Source organism: Protomyctophum parallelum (genome assembly GCF_964188405.1).
Source record: "Protomyctophum parallelum genome assembly, chromosome: 9".
Classification (NCBI taxonomy): Eukaryota; Metazoa; Chordata; class Actinopteri; order Myctophiformes; family Myctophidae; genus Protomyctophum; species Protomyctophum parallelum.
The window spans coordinates 24,419,318-24,444,133 of record NC_139706.1 but is presented as its reverse complement, the minus strand read 5'-3'; the positions used below and the strand labels follow the sequence as shown (position 1 = coordinate 24,444,133).

Below are 24,816 nucleotides of genomic sequence, written 5' to 3'. Positions count from 1 at the left end.
CACACAATGTGTGTGTGTGTCCGTGCACGCGCAATGCTTGATGCAAATGCATGTGTTTTACACGTGCATGCAAGATTGAGTGGTAGAAACTCCTCCTCCTCCTCCTCCTCCTCCTCCTCCTCCTCCTCCATCTCCTCCTCCTCCTCCTCCTGGCACTGCAGTAGGCCTAGTAGCAGTAAGGGGCCAAGGGCAACCATAGCTGAGAGGCGGCCTGAGAAACAGAAGGTCCCCAAATCACGTCCCAGCTCCGGTCTATGTGTCAAAGAGTCCCTGAGAAGACATGTAGCCCCTAACTGCTCATTGAGTGCTGTACTAATAGCGCTCACTGCTCCTAGTAGTTATAGGAGGGGTAAATGCAGAGGACAGATTTCACGTAGTGCAAATACACAGCGACAAAAAGTACACCAAAGTGGGAACCAAATTATGTCCCTAATGGAACTTAATGTAGGAACCTGTGCACATACACACACGCATGTGTATATTCATGTGAGTGCTCTCTGCTCATGTAGGCCTACAGTAGTAGTTAATATGTCCAAAACTGGCAAAAAATAGGCAGCTGGCTGCTAGTCTGACAGTATGTCTGATTCTTGCAGGGCCTGCACTGCAATTAGTCATTGTTGTACAGAGTAGAGACAGCTAGGAGGAACCATAAAGCATGTGGCAACGTAGTTCAGTGGAGTAGATCTCACCGCGGGACAGAGTCGTGAATCGGTTGCAAATCCTCTTTATTTCCCCATAAATCCCCACGGCTGTGCACATCCTGTCGGGACTGAGGTGTGGGCATGTCAACACGCCTTGCACAGTGAGCAGCGCTGTGTCAGGACTATGGAGACTAGATATCCACAGAAATGACATAATAAAATGCACTTTAAGATTTAAGGATATGAAGGCTAAACAACTAAACATTGTGGGCATTTAACTGGAAATGTATTGATACCTTTAGAACCTCTCACAGACGTAATGTTACTCATGTTGATTAAGTGAGAAGCAGGTTTTTTTAATGTTTTTATTTCAATGAATCGACATAAAATAATTTGGATGGATTTTATATAATCGACTAAATCGATTAGACTGAACCACTTAAGCTCTAAATTACACAATTGCATGTACAATGGTGGGAAAATAGCTAAAGAAGCCAATAAAATAATCGTTTAAATCGTTTAATAAAAGTTTTAAATAATTAAATCATTTTAAGTCATATCTCCCAGCCCTGCTAGAGGTTGATGAATGTACATCATCAATAAATAAGGGGGCCCCATGAAACATAACATAAAGGATACTGTTACAGAAGTCACAGATAGATGCATTCAGTGTTTCTGCTGCGGGTAACTGTTTTAGCAACTGAAAATCCAATCTTAGACTTCTTAAAATCAGATTCATTGACACATCAGATCATATTTTACAGGGTATGTCCTCAGGGTCTGTGTGTGTGTGTGTGTGTGTGTGCGTGTGTGTGTGTGTGCGTGCGCTCGTGTTTCATTAGCACCACTGCCAGGTGCTAATACTGACACAAAGCAAAGACCACTCATCCACAAGTTCACCACATCTTTCTGTTGACTCTGTGTGCATGCATGCATGCGTGCGTGCGTGCACTACTGTACTGTATGTCTGTCTGTCACACATGTCGTACAGTAAACAGATTAAAAGTAAATTTTGCACTGTAAAGAAAATCTGCACCCACCATTTGTCTTTTATCAAAATGTTCAAGTTCAGAGCATGACTTGAGAGATTGATGGAGAATTGAGCTGCTCTCTCATGCAGCAAATACCAGCACAGACATTCTCTCCCCTCCCCTCTGTCACTCTAATGTGCACAGATATGGGCTATTGATAAATGCTTTTGAACTATTCAGAGGTTAGAGAGTAGAGACTTAAAAGTCTTCAAATTGTGCCTCATTCTTTTGTGGTGGACAGATAAATCTGGCTAAATGGTGGACAATGACAGTCTTTGACACCTGAGGCTGCAACGTATTTCTTTGTGTGGAGACACTGCGCTCCGATTTATCTCCAGTTTTCTGTCTACTTCTGATGATTGAAGTCGAGAATGTCTAGATATTGCCTCTTATAGCACAATGTATTACAGTTTTGTGGACTCTCTCTGTTTAAATTGTAGAGGCTGTCCAGTGGATCATTGTAATAGATCTGCCTTAAACCATTTCCCAAAGCCACCCATTTGCAGGAGCTCAGGTTATGGTATTTAGCTCCCCATTTAGTTAATTCACTATGGAGGTTTTCTTTGGGAATGCCATGGTTTTTTGCATTTATTTATATTAGACATCCAAATATTTGTATTTTAAAAACAGATCCCAGTCTTGTATTGCAGTGTAAAACTGTGCTATGAAATTAAAATGGATGAAATTCATAGCCAAAGAACACAAAAGAGATCTGGATCAAAGAGCCCTATACTGTTCTTTCCACTCGACAGCAGCATTACACATTCTGTGCAGTTGAGGCACCATTCAGAGCATTATCAGCCCTGTGTGGATTGAAGCATCCATTTGAAGTATTGGTAACTGTACTGTACATGCTGTATGACGTGCACATATTGAATGGTACCATTGTATAAGAACTCAAAAGTGCTCTACAGCTACAATTAATAATGTTAATGTTATTCTCTACAGACCATCTGAAATGAATATTCTATTCTAGATGGTCTAGCCATCAATTAGGGAATGAACATTTATTTCTATAACTTTATTCTTGTATTTATTGCGACTGCAGGTCGCATTTACTATGAAATCGTGGTTGGTTGGTCACCCCAGGGCCCAGGCATGTTACAATTTACAATTTACAATTTAGGCATTTAGCAGACGCTCTTAATCCAGAGCGACTTACATTAAGCAAGAACAAAAAAGCATGGGAATACATCACATAAAAACATTTATCATGAAACATGCGTAAGCTAAGAAAGTAACAGTGGAATATCTATATAATGAAACTATACATATAAACTATACATCTATACTACTATGCTATACATATGTACTATGACGTGCTATGACTACATACAATGCAATTATAGTGCTGTCTACATAACATGCTATAAGTCTGTATCAAATGCTATCTAAGTCTACAGAAATGCTATCTAAGGGGGTGGGGTAAGTGCTATGGGCCATAATGGAGTCTGAAAAGGTGGGTTTTCAGACTACGGCGGAAGATTGGGAGTGATGCTGCAGTTCTGACTGCAATGGGAAGTGCATTCCACAGTTTTGGAGCCAGAAGGGAGAAGAGTTTGGGACGTGTGGACTGTTGGATTAGGAGCTGGGCTGATTCCTGGGTGAGGAGTGGTCTAATTCGTCGTATGTTATAGAGTGTGAACCTACAGGATCGAGTGACGTTTGTTGATGTTGCATCACGTGACATCATCAGGGATGGAGATCCCTGATGTCATCAATATTAAGCCCATACATGAGAATGCCCATATATAGAGATCCCTGATGTCATCAATATTGTCCAGTAACTCTACATCTGATCTCAATCCTCATATATGGAGTCGACCTGTTCTGACATTCCATTATGTTGATCCTTCCTCATCCATCTTCATCTTCGATGTCTCCCTTTTGACTTATACACATGCCCATTTAGACTCTAGACGGGCCTGCCCAAACGTGCCCGGCAGCCGGCGAAAACTAGAGCTCTCAACAGGCCCGAAAATGAAGTCCAGGCCTCATCAAACCCTATACACTAGTTATGCGTGGGTCGGCTCGTTGGCCGCAGGTTCCGCGGGTTGGCCCGCGGGGCAGGTGGACAGGTCAAGGTTTTCAGCGCAATTATCGCGCGGCGGGCGGGGCGGGCCCCCCTCCCAAAAAAGGAGAAAAAAAAGAATTCCGGTGCTCTCCTGTGTCTACTGTCTTCTACTCCTGCTGAAACAATCAGCTTGTTCTGTTGTTCATCAATGCGTTGCAAAGGGCGCTTTAGCCCCTGCCTTTTTGACCATTGGAGAAAAGTGCCCTCTCTGTTCGGAGGCTCTGAAGCTGACCGCCATCAGCGCAATGAGCACATCTGCATCAAATCTTTCTTAATTGAGTGCAGTGCTATTCAGGTGTGCACAGTGTGCACACACAGAATTATAGCAGATCTACAAGCTCACAACACGCCGCAGGCGACGCGTTGTGAGCTTGTAGAGAGGTTCTCGTCTCTCTCTCTCTCTCATAACGAGCGACCTCCGCTGTGTTTTTCATACAGTAGTCCAATGTCATTTCACAGTTTCCAACCATACAAACTTTCTGACTGACAGGAATGCAATTATGTGATCCTTAATAACCAGTAATTTGGGCTACAGGGCAGACTGGTTGGGTCATTTCCTAGTGTTTAAAATGAGATATTCCTCTAAATCTGGGTAGAAATGTAAAATAAATATAAAAGGTGCCTCGAATTCCAGCTGCCTGCCCTTCATATTCCCTCTGCACGTCCCTGCCCCCTCCCTCCCCTCTTTCTCTACAAAGCAATTGAATGGACTGGACTTGCTGGGTGTTGAAAAGCCAGTCGTTAGGCTACTTTTTGTTTTCGCGGGCCGCGGGACGGCAGTCGACCCGCACATCACTACTATACACTCAAGACACTGCCACCCTTTGATCTCTATATGGAGCTGACCTGACTTTCCATAATTATGTTGATCTGACCACATTAAACCCTGTAGACTCAAAACACGCTCTATGGCCAGTACAGAATTCATTCCATATGTTGATCTGACCCCCCATGCCAAAGTAGGGCTGGCCAAATGGAGACTTTTTATTAACCGGTAACCGTCAGGCCTTGCCGGCAAATTAACCGTTAGCCTTTAAGGAAAGAAAATCGCTATTTATATCCATTAAAAAAAGGACAAATAGCCGGCTACAACAGGGGTTTTCGAATCCCAGTCCACCCCATAGAGTTAGGGTAAACCCGGACGGGGGAATTAGCAGCCATCACAAGCCCACAACGTTACGTGCGTTATCGTGAACACATGCACTGTGACGCACACACTTTCCCAGTAGCCTAATAGCCGATCTACAAGCTCACAATGCGTCGCGCTGTGTGCTTGTGTTTCGAGACCACAAAATGTAACGAGCGGGTCCATAATGGTTAAACCCCCAATGTTAAATGACTGTGTACTTTTTATTATATCAATAATATATAAACCACCACTCGAGGGAGGGGGAAGACAGCTCAGCTACAGATCTTGCATGACCGCCGGTTAACTGGAGTTGAAATCTGAAAACTCACCTTCACAGAGACACTGGCTGAATGAGCTTTCATCATACTGTACTCCTGAAGATACTGTACAATGTAAGGAGAAAGCCTGCTACATTTGAAAAGATATGGGGTAGGTTCTTTGAGGTTCAATATCTCCTCTGGGTTTTATTTATATTGTTATTTTTATTTATTTATCCAAGTTGATATTGTCAAGTGGTGTTGTGGACAATACAGAGTAATGAGAGCTATGTAGTTTACCTTTCTGGGGGGTGGGTGGGCGGGGGGGGTTGTTTTTGCTGTTTTTTTTGCAAAAAAAGAAAATCATGATTCTGTAATTCGTTGTTTTGAATGATGTTTGCATTATCATTAAATAAATCTTAAAAAAAAAAAAAGAGTGAGCTGGAGCGAACGGTGGACTTTTTTTTACCAACGATGACCTGTGCGACCAAAGTGCGACAGTGGAAACGAATATCTTCAAATTTGAATGCACCTTCAGTTCCCAAGCCTCGAGCCTGGTTTTGGATTTACTCTTGCTTACTCCCCGATATCATAGTGGGGAGGAGGCGTGTTCACATTGTGTCTGGCAAATCCAGCTTTGATTGATTGATTGAAATATTTATTAACAGTTTGCAGAATTACAGTACATTTCAAGCACAAACTCAATACAAAGACTGTTAACTGTGAGTGGACGACCCAATTAAGCATTACACTTGTTTACAACAGGGTCCACATTGTTCAATTCATCAAAACATTTAGAGACGTACAAATAGACAATTCTATGTAGCTAAAGAACAGAACAGGAATTCATCATATAGGAAGCAAAAAGGGAAAAGATACATATACAGTGAGGGGAAATGGGGGGGGGATTCAGATTTTACAGAGGCCAGTTTCGAATTGCAGCCATCCGTAGGTGCCCTTTGAGAGCGGTTTTGAAGGAGTCAAGGGATTCACATGTCTTAATGACTGTTGCTAGGCTATACCAAGCCTATACCAAGCCTCCTCCTCCAACTCATCGTTTAGTTTACCTACCAGCCATGTTGTCTGCACTCTGCAGTGTGTCGTCTGTCGGGCATACTCTGTGTCGATAAGACGGCTGAATTACACTACTCGCCAATATAATAATATAATATTAATATAACAATAATATAGTGGCACATAATTGAGCAGTTGAGACGAATAACAGTCTGTCCAAACTGTATCTGTCCTGAACCCTTATCTATAATTTATACATTATGGATAATTATTTTGGACTTCGTCTCAACTGCTTAATTGTCAAATAACTAGTCTGTGGTGAGTCCAACAGTCGAGCCCCACATGCGTAAACTCCAGTAGCCAGTTCATGTGCGTAAATACCATGACGCAGACAGCACTATGGCTGCCATCGCGTGCCGTCTGTAAATCCTGTGGGCTTTTGTTTTTATTTTATCGGTTCACCATTAGCCGTTAGTATTTGTCGGTTACGAATTTCTTAACGGCTAACGGTTAGCCACCCCTAAAAGTGCCAGCCCTCGCCCAGCAGTCTGCTGTCACCTAGGCGGATGTATGCAACTGTGCACACGACCTCGCCCTACCCTTAGATCTCCATATATGGAGCTGAACTGATCTGACATTCCATATTATGTTTATCTAACCCTGTACACTCAAGACACGCTCCATATATGGCCAGTACAGAATTAATTCCATATGTTGATCTGAACCCCCATGCCAAAGCGTCAGCGCTCGCCCAGCAGTCTGCTGTCACTTAGGCGGATGCATGCATGCAGGCGTCTGGTTTAGTTTCACAAAAAGGATTCCATTTAAAATACTTGAACCTTTGAAGTTTAGCTCGCTGTCTAGGCCATGTACAGTGTGTATTTGGCAATCAATTCGGCCCACTGGCAGAGCCTGATTGGTTGAGCCTCAATTGGCTGAGGCAGAGGCTGGAAATTGCACAGCTGAAAGGAGTTAGCCTCATTAGGCCCACTGGCAGAGCCTGGCCCAGGTGAAAGGAGTTGGCCTCATTAGGCCAATTGGAAGAGCCTGAGCAGAGCCTTTTGTGGTGGTTCTGGAGAAGCGTGGGTCCGACCGACTCGATACCGGGCACTGCACTCCCTGTGGGGATATGGAATGCGTGTGTCGAATTTGAAGTCGGTGGGTCAACCGGTTCTCGAATTACGTGCATTACAACTGTAAACACACACGATGTGGCGCATTTATATACCTTGATTGTGATTTCCTATTGTGATAACCTATTTTCTTTTCCAGAAGCTTAGGTTAAAATCATCATGCAGTCCTTTTGTTGATGTAATGACCCGTTTACAGTGTATTTACTATTCAAGGCCTGTATGTGGCAGTGTTCGATGAGTGAATGGATGAAAGGGCTTATTGATGATAAATAGTTCTTGTTATTGTGACTTTCAGATTCCAGAGCTGGCGAGGGGGCACCACAGAAAATTGACCACGCCGTCATCGGAGGGGTGGTTGCAGTAGTGATGTTCGCCATCCTCTGTGCACTCATAGTTCTTGGACGGTACTTTGCAAGACACAAAGGTAAAAGGCCAACAGTATACTTCAAAATATGACACATAATACAGGTCTGGTTTTTACACTTTTGTTTTGACTACTTCTCAGTAAGACAGCCCTTCCCCTATCCAAGAGGAGGAACAGTGCACCAAAGCATTATGGGAATTGTAGTCCAGGAAGGAAGTGAGCCCAGTGTCCATGACATCATGGACATTGCTAAATATATCTAAAACCACATTACACAGTAAAGACCCCACACAAGTTTTCTAAATCTTCTCAATGTCATTAACATATCGTTAGTGTCCCTTTAAGCAGAGAGTGTCCCTTTAAGCAGAGAGTAGAACAGGGAGGGACAATGGGCCTCATTCAAGAAGCGATATAAGAACAGATTCTCTTTTTTTGTTCTGATCTGGGATTCAACAAAGCTTTCTTATTTTTGCTTTTCACTTATGCAAGAACACATTTAGGAGTGGTCGAGAGCACTCTTACTGAGATAAGAGAAAACACTTATCTCTTATCTCAATATCATTTGATAATAGTAATTTGATTAGATTATTAAAATCATGAGCAAAAAAAATATACTATTGGTCCATTGATCCCGATAATAACTAGTATAAACCCCTGGATGATACTGAATGTGTTCAGCCCCTTTTTAATTTCAGTTACGTGCCCTTTAAAAGCATGATTTATACTTCACTGCACAATGGTGTTGAGCAGTGAAATTTCAAATTGGGGGTTGGCAAAATTTGTGACCATGAACACTCGCAATACTAATTTGTATCTCTTCCTGTTCAGGCACCTACTTCACGCACGAGGCCAAAGGGGCAGACGACGCAGCAGACGCAGATACTGCCATTATCAACGCAGAGGGCGGGCACAACACCTCGGATGAGAAGAAGGAATATTACATCTAATCTGGAGAGGCCAGGAGAGGGGTGGTGGGAGGACCTGTAGGATCACTAGATCTAACTGAGTGGGTGGGTGGTGTGTGGGGGCTGTGGGTGTGGGCGGGCGGGTGGGTGGGGGTGTTGCAAACGGAGCGTGGAACTTGTGTGGTAGCGGGGCACAGAGCTGAGAAGAAGGAATGAAGATGTAGTGGACCAGAGGACTAGAACCATGCTTTGCGGTGTGAAATGTCATCGGTTCTCCTATCTTCAACACTTCCTGGACTGCTGGGGCTGATCTGTACAGTTCAATTATTTTACAGACAATTTTGTGCCTTGTTCTATTTCTTTAGTTGTGGGTTTTCTTTTCTTTTTTTTCTTTTCTTTCCCATGCGTGTCTGTGTCCTCCACCTGATCCTTTCAGCTGGCTTTTCGAAGACAAAATGGCATGGTGTGTCTGTGTGTGCTTCAGCTTGCCAATAGCTATTGTACGAGGGCTCATAGAAGCGCTACCTACCAGAAACCAATGGGTCCATGCTGTGCATTTCGGTATTTTCAGAAACAAAATCAACAAACACTTTTCTCAAAATCAGACATTCCTGCCAATTCTAAATCTGCAATCCCTCGATTCTGTACATAGATGCCTATTTTGATTGTATTGGATTGATGTGGCTCACCTGGATCTTTGAGATCAGGTTTGGTTATGTGGAGACTTATTTAACCATCTTCATCCCCAAATTCATCACATGCCGTAAAGTGAAGTACCATGGATGTCTGTGCTCCTAACAGCAAGCAACACCTGGGGCCATTATGTATCCAATTTTGTACACCGTGTGATTCATGCACATATCCACTCCAGACAGTATAATATATTATATATATTATACATTTATTTTTGAGCATTGAAGTCAATGGCAAAATAATCATGTGGCTTTGTATGTCTGTCCACCCCTCCCCGTGACGCCATGTGGCATACATCATCATCATGATAAAAGGCACTGCTCACTTCACATGAGTGTGATCTTTTTACCCCTAAAGAATAATAATAATTTAGCTTATTGTGAAATTAAAATAATCTTATAATAATAATAATCATCATCATCATCAGGGGTGCATATGTTGGTTAGACATACCAACAGTCCTACAGTCAATCACCTGTGGCGGGTTAAAACTAATCTGTGCTGCGGGTTAAACATCACCTGATGTTAGGGTTAGGTTTGGGGAGGGTGTCTGACTCATGGTGTGTCTGACTGTTGGTATGTCTAACTAAACACATGCACCGATCATCATCATGTGCAAATATAGTTGGTTAAGAGCAGACACTATTTTCTTAATGTAACTGAGGCCTAGAAGTGTATCAATGCCCACGAGACAAATGTCACAGCCACTGAAGCAGGTGACGGGACTGTAGGGCTCTCTTCAAAAGGACCAGCGCATGCGTGACTGGTATTCTGGGCCATCCTGGGTTGTGGTGCCGAATGGTGCAGAGGCCCGATTAGAGCCTGACCGATTTATCGGTCTGGCCAACATATCACTTTATTATATACCACTTTCAACCTCTCTGTCCCTACATTTTGGGCAATTCATTATTATTCAGAATAAAAAAAGCAGATCTACAACCTCAACGCCTTTGAATTGGACATAAATAACTTTTATCAAACTAATTAGAAAATGTTGCAAAAATATCGGACAAAATCGGTAATCGGTCTAGAATTGATAATGCTGCACACGTTTTCTGGACCCCATACAGTAAATGCCTCAAACCTGCAGCATCCAAGCAGAGCCACCTCCCTTTCCCAGTTCTTCGCTCTACCACAGACTGAGTACAACCCTAGTCGGTTATTTGGGGCTATGCAACCATGTGCACTGATGAAGATAACTTTTCAATTTTTGTGAACTCGTATCACTCAATTAAGACTATTCGTCATTTTTCTCCTTATGGGTTAACCAATTGAATTGCACTCGGGAATTGACCATTGGCGGACCGACAAAGCCTGGTTTTCATTGGCAGCGACTGACAAAGATAAAAAAATATTTTTTGTGAACCCTTTACTCAATTAAGACTGTCCATCCTCATCCATTCTCATAAATGGTTCTCCTCAGTGGGTCAGTCGATATGAAATTGCACATTTGCCTGCTTTTTCATATTAAAAAAAAAAAAAAAAAGCTTTTTATTAGCTTTTTTTTATTGCCACCGATTATGGGACTGGGGTTGGACTGAGCGTTAATGGTATGTGCTCAGCATGATTTTAATGCATACACAGCCTTGATACATATTATGGCCCCTGGTCTCTCAATGTTTGTTTGTAAAGAGCACCATATCTGGATATCATCAGATATGGGGGGCTAGTTCAGTATTTGTAGGACTTATTATAGTACTTTACGGAAGGCATAGTCATTCTGCTTTCATCAGGAGGGAAATTACAACATAGGAGAGATAAGATCCCTATTAATATCATTAGTGATGCTTTTTTTTTTTTTTTTTTTTTGCGTTTGTTTTCAATAAGGAGTCATTAAATGCAGCCCGATTCTTTATCTGTATGACAAATTTATGTTGGCGTTTTGATCATAGCTTGTAGTTGAAAATGGCTCAGCATTCTACAATGATCATCTCAACCATTTTTTAAATGCTATCTTTGATTCAATGCTGGTACAGTCCCTTACTTCTCCTTAAAGGTCAGCAAAGGACCAAATACAAACGCTGTGCTTGTATATGTGGGCAAATATGTTGCATATTACCTACGGTACTGTGAGACTTCCAGCACAGGTAAAGATGCCACTGTACAGACTTGCTCCTCTATACGGTTTTATTTTGTTCCTGGTCTTTCTTGGACAAAGTCTTTAGTAATATATTGAGTTTAATATATTGAGAATATTTTTTGAAATTTTACATAGACCTTCAACCAGTCATTTTGTTATCTTAGGTATTTATCTTTTATGTGATTGTAGTGCGTAGGGATTAGGGAAGATAAAATGTTATACTTTGAATTCACGTTTCATTTCAGTGGTGAATTAAGTGTCCAAGTCATGTCAAATTCTCTGGGGTCATCAGAAATCCATGCTTCAAAGTATTGGATTATTGTCATTGTTATTTTGTTGCCCTGATGAATTGTTTTGTGAACTGTGGTATACAAATAGAAACAAAACATCAAGACACACACTAAAGCCTTTTTGTACTTGCCTCCACCGAAGTTAGATAATGAACTACCAGCTAACCCTTGTAGATCGGTTGTTTTCGTGCACGACACCGGCAACTAAGTATATCAGTAATTAAGGCATTAAAAGCCACAAATACGAACCAGCTGTATTAACTCTCTGTGATGACATCTTACCCATTGGCTAGAGTCACGTGGGCAGAGAAACATTGCAAGTTATATTTGCTTCGAGTCTGAGACTGGGTATGGTAAAGGTCATTTTCTTACTGTCATCCTCCAGCCACAAACCCTTAAAGATCTGTCTACCCAAATTAATTTCCTGCTTCGGCATGAAAAACCAACAGATCCTCGCCCTCACCAATACATGTATGCACACACATGTGGGCCTATTGTGCATGCTTTATGTCCATGACTCGAGTATAGTTCAAAAGGGGGCCACATTCAGTATAACATAGTTTGTTTGGAAGTTAGGGAGTGATTATTGCTTGAATAGAAAAAATAAATAAACTAGAAAAGAATATGGCAAAAGGGACAACCACTGCCTTAACCGCTCTGGGTAGCTGTCATTTATAAAGCAAAAGACTGAAGGACTTCATTTAGTGCCTTCTTTGATAATGAGGCATATTATGGTAACTGTCATGTCATCCTCTAAGACGCATCATGTACAGCAGGGTTCCCCAATAGGCGGCCCGCGGGCCATTTACGGCCCACAGAGTGACCCCTTGTGGCCCATGAAAGAATAAAAAAAAAAGAATAAAAAAATCTTTTGTTTTTTTAAGGGTCCCAGATATGCATATCAAACTGGGCATCCTTTTCAAATGGGGTCTTGCCCTGAAAATGAATTTTCAGGGCAAGTCCTCGACCTCGCGCGTGCAGACTCGGCCCCCAGCCTGGTACGCTAGTCAAAATATGGCCCTTGAGGAAAATTAATTGGGGAACCCTGATGTACAGAATATTTCTATAGTAGAAGTTACAAGGCCTAGGTCTATTTGCCATGAATGTCCACTATTATGATTATAAACTGGAAAGATAAGCTACAATAACCGTGATTTGATTTTAACGTTGAAAATATATATTTATTTATTTTCTTTTTATCAGCATGTTAACGGCAACTTCCATAGAGTACAATATTCTATTTATTCTCAATTACCACATTCCCCCCACAAAGTATTATGGCCATAACTATATTATCTGCATTGCTCATTTACATGGGACAAGGCTGGGGACATACTGTCAGAGAGCTAATTACATTAAAGCTATATGCGATGAGAAGCTGGAACAGAATTCAATTTATTTAGGATACAGGATATCAACAAGTGCCATGGAAGTGGAGAAATACTTATCTGCATGATCAATATTTGTTTTGCGATTTCATATTTATGTAAATGGAACATAACGCTGTCGCTATCAAGAAAATATAATGGATCCTTGGGGAATCATAAAATTGTGTTCAACACTTATTATGTTTGTTTTCACTCTCTCAGGTTCACGAGTGTTAATAGTTGTTGTTTTGCATCTCAGGTAGAATGCAAATTATTGGCCCCAAGTGTGTATACTCTAGTACAGTACCACAGCTATTCAACGTGACAAAACCAGAAGGTGTACATGTTTTTTTCCTCAGTTGTACATGTTTATGTGTTCTTATTAATAATGGTGCACTGTTACAGTAAATGTTAATTATTTTGTATAGTCCTAGTTCACAAAGAAAGAAAACTAGATTTGTTAAGCAGCCAGTATCAATTTATGTACAGTTTAGTGTCAACTAAATCACAATGATGTTGATGAAAGCTGACTTCAGATAGTTCTCTTTTGTCGTACGTTTTTGGTATCAGCTGTTTCTGATGGATATTAGAATGTGACCACACAGTACAAAATTAAACGATGGTTTACTTGAGTCATTGTCTATTACATTTGCATAGATGAAACAATGTATTTACTGTGACAAGAAGTTTTTTGAATGATCAGTAACGTCTTGGATATTTGGTTGAAACACATCCTAGATGCCTGGGGAAGTTGGTTCTTTATGATCTCACTTAGTTGTTTTGTTTTGCCGTTTAATCTATAATTCTGTGCCCAGGTCACTTTTTTTGTTTTTGTTTTTGAAGAAAATGTTCTTCATGTTACCATACATATTTTGTATTGGTTCACAAAACATTTTTACAAAAAAAAGGGAAAAAATCAGATGAGTACTTGTCTTAATAAAATATCAATGTTTAAAGTTGTGGTTGGAATTTCTCAGTCAACGTTAAATACAGACGTGAATGAAGCAATTTATTTATTTTATTATTTATCTATTTAATATTTCAGATTTGTATTAAAGGGAAAGCTCCTTGTGATGCAGCATCTCATTTTGTAGGGGGTCCCATCAAAATATGAACAACAGATATAATTCCAGTACAAGTATACAAATACATTCATGCACAGATAGATTGCATACCCTCTCCAACCCACCCTGCCAACCACCATGCAATCAGTTGTTAAACAGAAGACAAAAAAGGGCACAGTGCAAATACATCAGTGTATGTCCCTATAGGTACAGTCAATTTAGAACATAAACAAATATATATAGAAGCGTATATACTTGAACTCAATTCAACCATTTCTTTTAAAACTTCAATTGTAGTGCCCACTCCCTGGTGGCACTAGAACAGGCCGTTCTGGAAAATTTGTGGCAGAGGTTCATCGTTTGCATCGACCGGGTTAACGGTGCCGGAGATTAGCTCGTAACAGATGGACGGACGGAGACACGCACACACACGGAGTGCAAAACATACTCGCTCCCTATGCCTTCGGCCTGGTGGAGACAATAGAGCGGCGCAGTCCCTCCCCCTTTCAGAACAACGAACGGCCCAGGAAATGAAAACGCAATGCATTTCCCCATAGGCAGTTTCTATTTAATTTATTTAAAGACCTTTTAAGTCGTCGTACGAAGTCAACTCTTGTCGTGACAAATCATGACAACACACACAATATTTCGGGCCAAACAAAGAATTAGAAAGTAGGAAAAAACGGCAGGTTACAACACTTTTTTTGTTGTTTTTCTTCTTTGTAATTATTTGTTTGGTCCAAAATATTGTGTGTGTTGTCATGATTTGTCACGACAAGAGTTGGCTTCGTACAACGCTTAAAAGGTCTTTAAATAAATTAAATAAAAACTGCCTATGGGGAAATGCATTGCGTTTTCATTTCCTGGGCCGTTCGTTGTTCTGAAAGGGGGAGGGACTGCGCCGCTCTATAACCCAAAAGACATGGGGAAACACTGCAGCAACATTATAGTAAAAGCCCATCTTAGCAGAAACAGACGTTTTCTCAGCAAAGACATGTGGATGCTAGAGATTTGACAAATTTATATGCATTTTCAAGAACAAGAGCAAGACCTACTGAATTTTATAACGATGGACCATTGTGTCATAATTCTGTCAGTGCAGCCTTTTCCCATTATTTTAAGTGATCCATTCCAGCTAAAGGTCAATAACATTATTCAAGCTTTAATTGGAATCGTTTAACCTTACAAACCACCCACTTTTCTCCCACATTCGCCCATAGAGGAACATTAATACCTCTACATTGTAGAGACATTACAAATCATACAATCTTGCTACACTAATTGAAAGGGGGTCGACCGTTTATACATACGTCTGCCTTCTCCTACCAAACCACTGTTTGCCCAAATCTCTCCATGCACAATACCTACTGCATGCCGTGTGCGCACACACACGCGCACACACACACAGTACAAATGCACACACACACACACCCACAACTAGCGTACAGTAGCCTACAGTACGGCATGGCACAGTACAGTATGGCACAGTATGCTACAGTATGGTGCAGTACAATACGGTACAGTACAGTAACCATGTCATTACACAACAAATGCTATCTTATTTCCAACTACTTCCCATCTGCATTTACATCCTATTCTCCATGTGCATCAATCACACTAGTCATACTCACACCAACACCTTCTTTGCTCACTACATGTAAACAATTTGCAGTGCAACATCGCAAAGGAGAAAACGTCGCAAGAGAGCCAACGACGCGTGGCGCTAGAATCAAGGCCGGTCGAGTTTCTAGTTGACTTAATTTTAGATTTTTGTTAAGATTTAACCCCTCCAATCCATGAATATAGAAAGGCAATGTTTCAGTTACAGTAGATGCCATTAATTATATGTAAATGTTCAATTTTAATCAGTCCTGTCATGTTTAAGCATAATTAGCACAATGGGGAAAATGGGATCGAATGAATGTCTAATGTCTAATCATGGCTCGTTTAGTTAGTAAATTGATTGATTGAAATTTATGGCATGTATCACTTGATTTGGGTCAGGTGTAATTAAATGTTGGAATAAATGGCATGTGGGCAAAAGGCAACTGGTTCTGCATAGACTCTCACAAGTTATACAGTAATATTACATCCTAAATGGCATTCTTTTAGGCTGATTTTCTTTTAATAGATTAATCAGTGTGGGTCAAATTATAGAAGAAAATAATGCAGTTTTAGGGAATCTTGAAACAGTCATAGTGTATACACCAGATCTGTGTACCAGTATATTTTTAGGTAACAACAATTTTACAGAGTATAGAGATCGACTAGATACAATCAAATAAATCTGTATACAAGATAATTTCACATTTCAGAGAGGGAGAGAAATACTAAATTAACTGTTAAATTAACTACATTAAAACATTTCGCGGGGGCGAGTTGGTAAAGGGACGAGTCGTTTGGTATTCTATTTTTATGGGACAGTAATGGCAGAGTTCAAGGAGGATATTGACACTGTCAGGAGAACTATACCCGTGTTGTAATTACCCCTACATTTGCCCGGGCACCTGTTGGACTTTGAAAGGTCATGGGGGAATGTCGAACCAGTGAAAGAGTTAAGAGAATACACCTAAAAATAAACCAATTAAAAGCCATCAATTCCTGGTAAAATAGCAGTACCAGCCACTGCTCTTAACAGTTAGGAAGGGTTAAATGCAGAGGACATTTTCTACATACCTGTAAGTCAAATGTATTTTAGTAAATACCCCAACTACAACATGAGCTGCTATTTCAGTGACTGCGGTTATGGCAGCAAGACTAAGAGATCATTGATCATTGATTAAAGGGCCACTACACCCCTTTTGCAATCGGATCTTATTTTAATGTGTATAGGACCAGTGGCGTGCACAGACATTTAGAGGGGCAGGTGCTCAAGTGAAAAAGGGCACCTAGTGCAGCGCGTGGAACCAGCCGGTTGCCTTAATAGTGTGAGATTTATAGATTTTGGGGCATAAATAATATATTAGAAACTTTTTTTTTATCAAGAATTGATCAATTTCACCATGATCCACATACTGTACACTGTACAAAAAGGACAAATTGCTGTCCAGGGGGCAAGGGCAGGTGGTGCACTAGCAACCCCTAGTGTCTTATCTGTGCACGCCACAAGAAACACTTTCCTGACGGTTTGTGTGTGTAATATGCATTTTGTTTTTAGATATTTTAGTATTTCAAAGTGTCTGTGATGTCACAGACACTTCCTTCCTGGATTACATGTTGTCTCAGTAAGAAAGCCTCCCCCCTCTACACAAGGAGGAGCAGTAGACCAAAGCATTATGGTCATTGTAGGAATTTTACAGAAAGTTTACAGAAAACACTGTACATTATGCCAATTTAAATCCCCAATAAGACTTTAGACTTCCCATCACTTTCCATGCAAAAGATGCGTCAGTTGTTTCAAATAACGTATACAACAAGCAACTAAACCACAACACAATTATCTTAGAGGTGTGAATGAGATAAATCTGCATTAATGAAAGCACAGCCAGCCTGTTAATCCGTGGCAGACAGAGGGGCGGTCTTTGTGTTATGTGGAGTGATTAGAGTGTACGTCAGAATGATTCTGTGAACAGCATTATGTAGGCTACTCTAATGTCAGCGATGTTTGATGCTTAACACTGGTTCCCCATGGTGCCTACTGCGTTTTAATAAAATAAAATAAAATTCAACTTAAAATAACGTAACTGACAAATTATAAATTAGGCTTCACGACCAGAAGGAAAACAGGTGGCTGTTGAAGTGGAGGTTTTAGGTTTGATAATGACATTTTCCTCATTATCAAACCTAAGATATGGAAATCGGTTAGGCAAACCGATTTCCATACCTCATTCCACTAACTGTTAAATGTTTAAAGCTACAATGTGTAATTAAATAATACAACTATAGCAGCATCCTTCAAAGTTACCTCAATTTAGTCCCAATGTGACCCTGTTCTGTAGAGGCAGACAGAGAAGTTTCCTTTGCATTTTATCAATTTTACAATGATGTTCTGCTTCATAGCCACCAAGATACAATAGGCAAGAAACATCCTCCTAATCGTGTTCCCTTAATTATCTTTTATTCTGGAATTCCATTGGATTATCTTTCTATCACAGTTGGGCTTGTATAGTTACTTCAGGCATAATCAGTTTTCATTTCAATTAAAAGTACTTAGATAACAGTTGGTGTTATTCCACATTACCTTGAGAGACTCGAAGACGCCAATGTAACACATAGGCCTACCTATTAGGCGACCGTTATTATAAACAGTTTCTGACATGCATGAGACTTCATAGATATTTATGATTCATCAAACATATAATTTACATTCCAAATGTGTATGAGTGTTGCAGCATGCTGCAAAATGCAGCCTTCAAGCAAGGTACGCTTTGGTGAGCTGCTGCATGAACATTGCCTGAATCATTTATCAGTCAGTCAGTAAGTCTATTTTCAATTATTTAATTAATTACTTTGGTAATTAAAAGTTACATGTTTTAATTAATTTAACATGAATTCAAATGCAGGAAACAAAGGCATTATGGAATGCAATTCATTATCTAGCTTGAAAACTTTAATTGAATTTAATTTGTGGGCATGTGGAATTGTGGGTAAGTTATTTCACAGTGTAATTGTGAAAAAGTGTAAATATTATATAGGAGAAGGGCACATCCATGCTCACTGCTGTGCTGAAATTCAATTCAATTAAATAACTAAATAGAGCCAAATAACTACAAATAAATTCACTTGTATTATCACTACACAGGATTTACACGCTATTAAACAGCACACATTTAACCAATACAGGACCTTTGGGGTCATTTTATTTACATGAATAATACGCCCATTGTCTGACAAAAAGTGCGAAGATAATAACGCATAGGTTCAACTTCAAGCTCAGGGACCCCCTAGCTCAGGGACCACTGGGCCTGGGTTCACTAGGCCCGTTAATCAATAAGCATCAATTATAATGCTGATTGTCTGTTTTAGAAACGTGAAAGAAAATACGTCATTGGCTGTTTCAAGCATTAACAAGGGTCTTTGGGTTGTTTCATTTTACATATTGTTAAAGGTCAGATGAAAACTATTTCCGAGATTACTATCTCCTTTTGCAGCAACAACAAGCACACATTTTAGAAGACACCAAAATAGAAGTAGATAAGTCACCAAAGGCCTGAAAAGTTGTACATTTTAAGTGAAATTGCATAATTAGGTGTTGTTAACGCCTGGAATGTCATTTCAGTAAAATAATGGAAATTTGTAATTCAATCAAACTGTATTGACAGGAAAGAGGCAGAGAAGGAAATCGTACAATCAGTGGCAGACAGAATGGTGCATCAGGCCACTAGCCTCAGGGACGGCATATTATTCTGACGGTCAGAAGGCCAAACTGAGGGGCAACAGCAGCCATGGCCTTCATGGCCTCAATGAAATTCCTGCCCTGGGTGTTACCATAAAAATATGCAGCATGTTTACGCACACAATGCTGATTGCCGAGTATGCTGACTGTTCTAGTTAAGGCAGAAAAATGGATAAAAGTTTGTTTGTTCCGAGTAGTCATTTCTACATTTTCTATCCTTAGTTTTAGTTGAATGTCAAAAGGTTTTTAGTCCAGGTTTAGTTTTAGTCATTAGTTTTATGTATTTAAAACAATTCAATTAGACCAACACAGGTATTGGTTTTAAAATATGACTGATATGATTACATATGCAAATCCTCATGTGTTGCAACATTTTCACAAAATACTGAATGTTCCCTGCATGTTTAGCCTTGAGACCTCTACTGTACTGTTTTGGATTTGGACACGACAGACAAACACAAGCAAGACCCTAACCCTTCCGGGTGATGTCAAGACATAGACGTACCATGTACCACAAACAACCCAACAACACAATCTGTTGGGGAACGTACAGCAACCATTTTCTCTATGACAGCAACAAGTCTGGAAAGCTAAATGTACCAAATTTGTTTCATTCAAACATGGGTCAATATATGGCACAGCAACGAGAGAGAGAGAGAGAGAGAGAGAGATAGGACCGAAAGAAAAAGAAACAGAACTGTGACAGAACTGCCACAGGGGTGGCCTGGCTGTCACAGATCACAACCTTCAACATCAACCACAACACAGCAGACGTACTATAGAATCCACATCTTCCATTTAGAAATTAATATTTGGAATTGATGGCTGTTATGTCAAAGCCCAACTTACTTAGCTTGAACTTAAAGGACCACTTTTCAACTTATCTTCCTATAATTGGTCCTAACTAATGTTCATGATAAAATACCACAGTGACAAAATGTCCACCAGTGACATCATCGATGTTGAATCCAAGCTAATAGAAACGGCAGGCTTTTTCCTGAAAAGTTGGAATGCAAAAGTTGAAGCCATCGTTCTCACGATAATACAAATCTAAATATATTTTTAAACAAATCTTGTTTAAAAATAAATATGCCTAATGATGTCACTGCCCAAAGCCCTCCTATGATACACAGACTGAGTAGGAAAAAAATGGTGGTGTTTTATCATGAACATTAGTGAGGACCAATTATATGAAGAGATGTTGAAAAGTGGTCCTTTAAGAGGAAATAGCTAACTCACACGTGACATAAGACAATTGAAGTGACCTGCAAGAGCCACACACGCATACTGTTCCCTCTTACAAACTCACTACCTTCCACGGCAGACATAACACAAAACAGTAGATTCACATCAGTATTCAATTCCACAGCCAGAAATAGTCACTGAACATGTTCGGCCAAGGGTCCCAAAATGACAGCAGCAATAGCACAACAGCTTGAATCACATTTGTATGGACACAGCATACAATACTACAATCAGCAGCCAGCAGCAACAAACAAAAAAGCTCCTCACCTTGAGCCGTCTTCTACTTGACTTCATCACATTGTTTATAGTGTCATATTTTGGAACCCATGGATAGAGTTAGAGCCACCCTCATCTCTGCATGACCCCGGCAGCAGCGTCTCCGGTCACGTCAATCCTCCTTACAGCTGTCTAGCTCGCCAGCACTTTCCTCCCATGCTGGGAGCTCCCTCCTGGGGGCAATAGCAGTGACCGTCTGACCAGCCCCATTCTCCCAGCTGCAATATTAAAGTTGCCCGAACTGCCAAGGCTCCAAGAACAGTCAGTAATGCAGTTTAAGGGTCTTTATGTTTCCCCAAAACTCCTCCACCAAAATCCAGACAATTGTTCAGTGCAATAATCCTCAATAACAAACTAGATTACAGGCAACAAAATAAAGAAAGAACCAAAAGATAAATAAATACTTGGGAAACACTACTTAACAAAACACAACCAGGATGAGAGCTCTATTCAGGATGTACCTCGATCACACAAGGCCCTGTAGCTCTCCCTCAGGGATGTTATGTTGCCCACATCCAACTAACTTGTCTGTCCCTACTTCCTGCAGCCTCCATTAAATAGGAATGGATCCTACCACAGGACATCGAATCAATTAGCAACATTTCTTCTCAAAAATACTTTCAAGTAAATACTACTATAAATAACACCTTGAATAAAAGTAACCTAAACATTCTCAATAATGCGTTACAATAAACAAGTATAAATCAGCATGTACTGTAAACTCAATGACAATATTAAGACAGCATAAGAAACACCCCTCTCCTGCACAGCACTTGGCCCCTTCCTAATCAAGGGAAATGCCACCAGCAGTGCAGGAGAGACAATTAGCAAACCATCAGTTTAAAACATTAGTCCTTTCATGTTGTAGCACAGTGGCCAGGGACTTCTGTAGAGCAGGCCAGGTCCAGCATTCAAAGCTGTATAGGATAACAAGACTACAGTATACAGGACTGACAAGAAGCTAAGCTTGATATGGTGGGAGGGTTGGCCATTCAGAATGCTCCATGCGAGTGATGGGGTCTGGGCCCTGCAGGATTCTTGTACCTTCTTCATCTTGTGTATAGGTATACCACATCAAAGATGACATGTTACCTGCCTCCGATGGTCTATATAGAGGACAGGTGGTGACACTGATTATGTGGTTGACTCGGCAGTGTGCAAGCGTCACAGACAGTATAATGTACAGTATAATGTACCCAGCTGTCACAATAATTCACTACCTTCAACAAAACATGCACAGCCTCATATCATATACATACAATATACAATGCTACTGTATATCCTGTCACAACAGACAACATACACAGCCTACAGCCTCAAAACCAGACGACAGCTAAAAAAAAGAAAACATATATATAGGCCTATAGCCAATAGCCCTGTGCAGATAATATATTATGCAGTGATATTAGTCTGGTCATAATGCTAGCTAGGCTAGTATAGCCATACTGTACCCTGTCACAACATACACACTTTACACAGTATTCCAGAGTGTTACTAGGGGTCACCAGGTGTAACAAAATGGATTCCCTCCTACCCAGTTCCTAATTTATTTAACAGTTTAACAAAAGTTAGACAGTTAAAACATATGACAGTACCTCAGGGAACATTACTTCCAAAATACAAAACAAATCCTACTCGAAAATGGACTCCAAAAGCCTAGATTGAGAAGAGTATAGCCTACTTGGTCGTTTATATGCTTATATGCCAGACGGTATATAGACCAGGTAGATAGGTATAGGATAAGACTTTTCCTTCAATTGTCAAGTGACAAGGGTTGTAAAATCATACCTTCCAGCTCAGAAATATATCTTTTTTTATATAATTTAGGCCCTGAAAAAGTAATTAGGCCTATATGCTATACTTCAATTTCACCAAACAAAATAGTATATATAAACATGTTTCTATATTGATTTATTTTGTCCTCACATCTAGTGGCATCTATCTTGGCTTAGTCTGACTAGGGTAGCTATGTTGAATCTGTTACCAGCCCATGCATCCAAACAGAAAAGTCCTAATGTGATTAAACAAAGTTAAACTAACTCACCTACAACGGAAAGCTATGGCTATGCAAAGTGTTTGTTTTATAACAATCCACCATAGACACACTGCGGTGCTACTCCTCCTAATTCATGCAGGTGGTAATTTGTGTTCGAGTTTGGAAGCGCCGCTGGAAATCACTAAGCCATTTGCTTACCGCACGTGTTTTGAAATTGCACATAATGCAGGAGGCAGGACCTTGCGTGTGTAAAAACTAAAAGTATGAGGTTTCATACAGGGATTTATACTAAAGTAGGCTATAATTCGAACCAACAAAACAATGTTTATCCTAGCCTATGATCTGATAATTTCTGTTCCTTTCAACACACACACACACACACACACACACACACACACACACAGAGGACAGATGTACTTGTGTGTGGGACGGGGGTACGGGACGGGGTTTAGCATTACTAAAATGCCTTGATATCAAGGCCCAATATTGCCTATAAATTTGTTATTAAACCCCTCTGGTGTGCAGTGGTGTCTCACATTTTGTTTTAAAATAATTTCGGTTATCATGGCCATGGGTACAGCATACCTCATGAACTGTTTGACCGTCAGCAATAAAACTTCGATACACATATGTGTCTCCTCAAGGGGAACAACTTTCGTGTTCTCTTTTACTTTTGACCTCCGACCTTTAGATCACACACCATTTTTATGAAAATTATTATATTAAAATCTATCTAATCCCGGGATCTTTGATAAAATTCACGGAAATATCTGCACACAAACTTTGGACTAATGAAAATCTAATGAAAATGTTGGGCGTTTGTTCTTAAGTTAAAAGATTAAGGTTTTATGAGACAATGAAAATTGCAGTTTTATTCCTTACTTATTCTAGGCTACATACATACATACATACATACATACATACCCAGCCGTTCGCAGTACTTGCGCGGTCCGCTTGCGCAAGTAACTAGAGAAAGTGCCCTACAGGTCTCTACCAGGCCAGGTCAGGTTGTGGCCTCCTGGTGGCGCTATAATAGGCCAAGGTGAAAAAGGTGCCATTTCTCCTTACGCCTTTGATGGCAATTGGGTGAGTAATATCAAAAAATGTGTTTTACAAAAGTCGGCCTCCTGGTGGCGCTATAAAAGGCAGATGTGGAAAATGCAGGTCAAAGGTTTGTCCTTGGCCTCTAGGGAGTGTGCAAAACATACTCTCAGAGGGACGACCACCCCTCTAAATAGCCAGCACCCCCAGTCAAAACATTATGCTCTCCCCACGCCTTCGGCTGGTGGAGACAACCACGCCAACTCTACTCAACGTCCATGTGGACAGTTACATGATTATTTATGTCACTCTTTTACTAGCAAGCATAGGTTGAAAACTTGAACAGAACTCGATCGAGAGTTGGAGACACCGAGTTTCCGAGCATAGTTTCACTTTACAGTATGTGTGGGCAAGGGGACGGGGCAACCAGAGATATTAAAGAGCCCACATGATGTTTTGTTTGTTAGTTTTATTGTGGTTGTTTGGGTTCTATTACCCTTCTTCCAGTGAAAACTTGGAGGACATCACTTTAGGCCTACATGTCATGATGATAAGAGAGCGCCCCTCACTTCACCCCGGTGACCAGTGTGATTTTTCAAGTTCAACATAATACCCATACTTAACTTATACCCACCATACTTGATGAAATCATTTTAGGTTGTGTGCAGCTATGGCGTCCCAGAGGGTCTGTTCCCATATGGTGTTCCATGCAAGAACAGTTTAAACACTTATCTTATCGGCTATTCAAAAATAGCCTATACAAGTGTAAAATATTGCCAAATGTAATGCTTTCCTCCAACACACATTTGACCTGAACCTACAGTAAGAAGCAATTCTGTAGACCTATGCACATGCACACACTTACAATCAGGATTACACATG

The 24,816-nt window shown here is 40.5% G+C and overlaps 1 protein-coding gene across 3 annotated transcripts in view; it reads left to right on the top strand.

Moving 5' to 3' along the window:
* The window catches only part of cadm1b (cell adhesion molecule 1b), a gene marked incomplete at its 5' end in the record, with an annotated part of 166,983 nt that extends 158,340 nt beyond the window's left edge, over positions 1–8,643 (top strand). For all 3 annotated transcript variants that reach the window (XM_083773606.1, XM_083773604.1, XM_083773605.1), the window contains 2 exons: positions 7,575–7,703; positions 8,472–8,643. In XM_083773606.1, the coding sequence (XP_083629732.1) occupies positions 7,575–7,703; positions 8,472–8,590 (248 nt within the window). In that variant the 3' untranslated portion in view covers positions 8,591–8,643. The remainder of the gene's footprint in view (positions 1–7,574; positions 7,704–8,471) is intronic.
* Between the last annotated feature and the right edge of the window lie 16,173 nt (positions 8,644–24,816).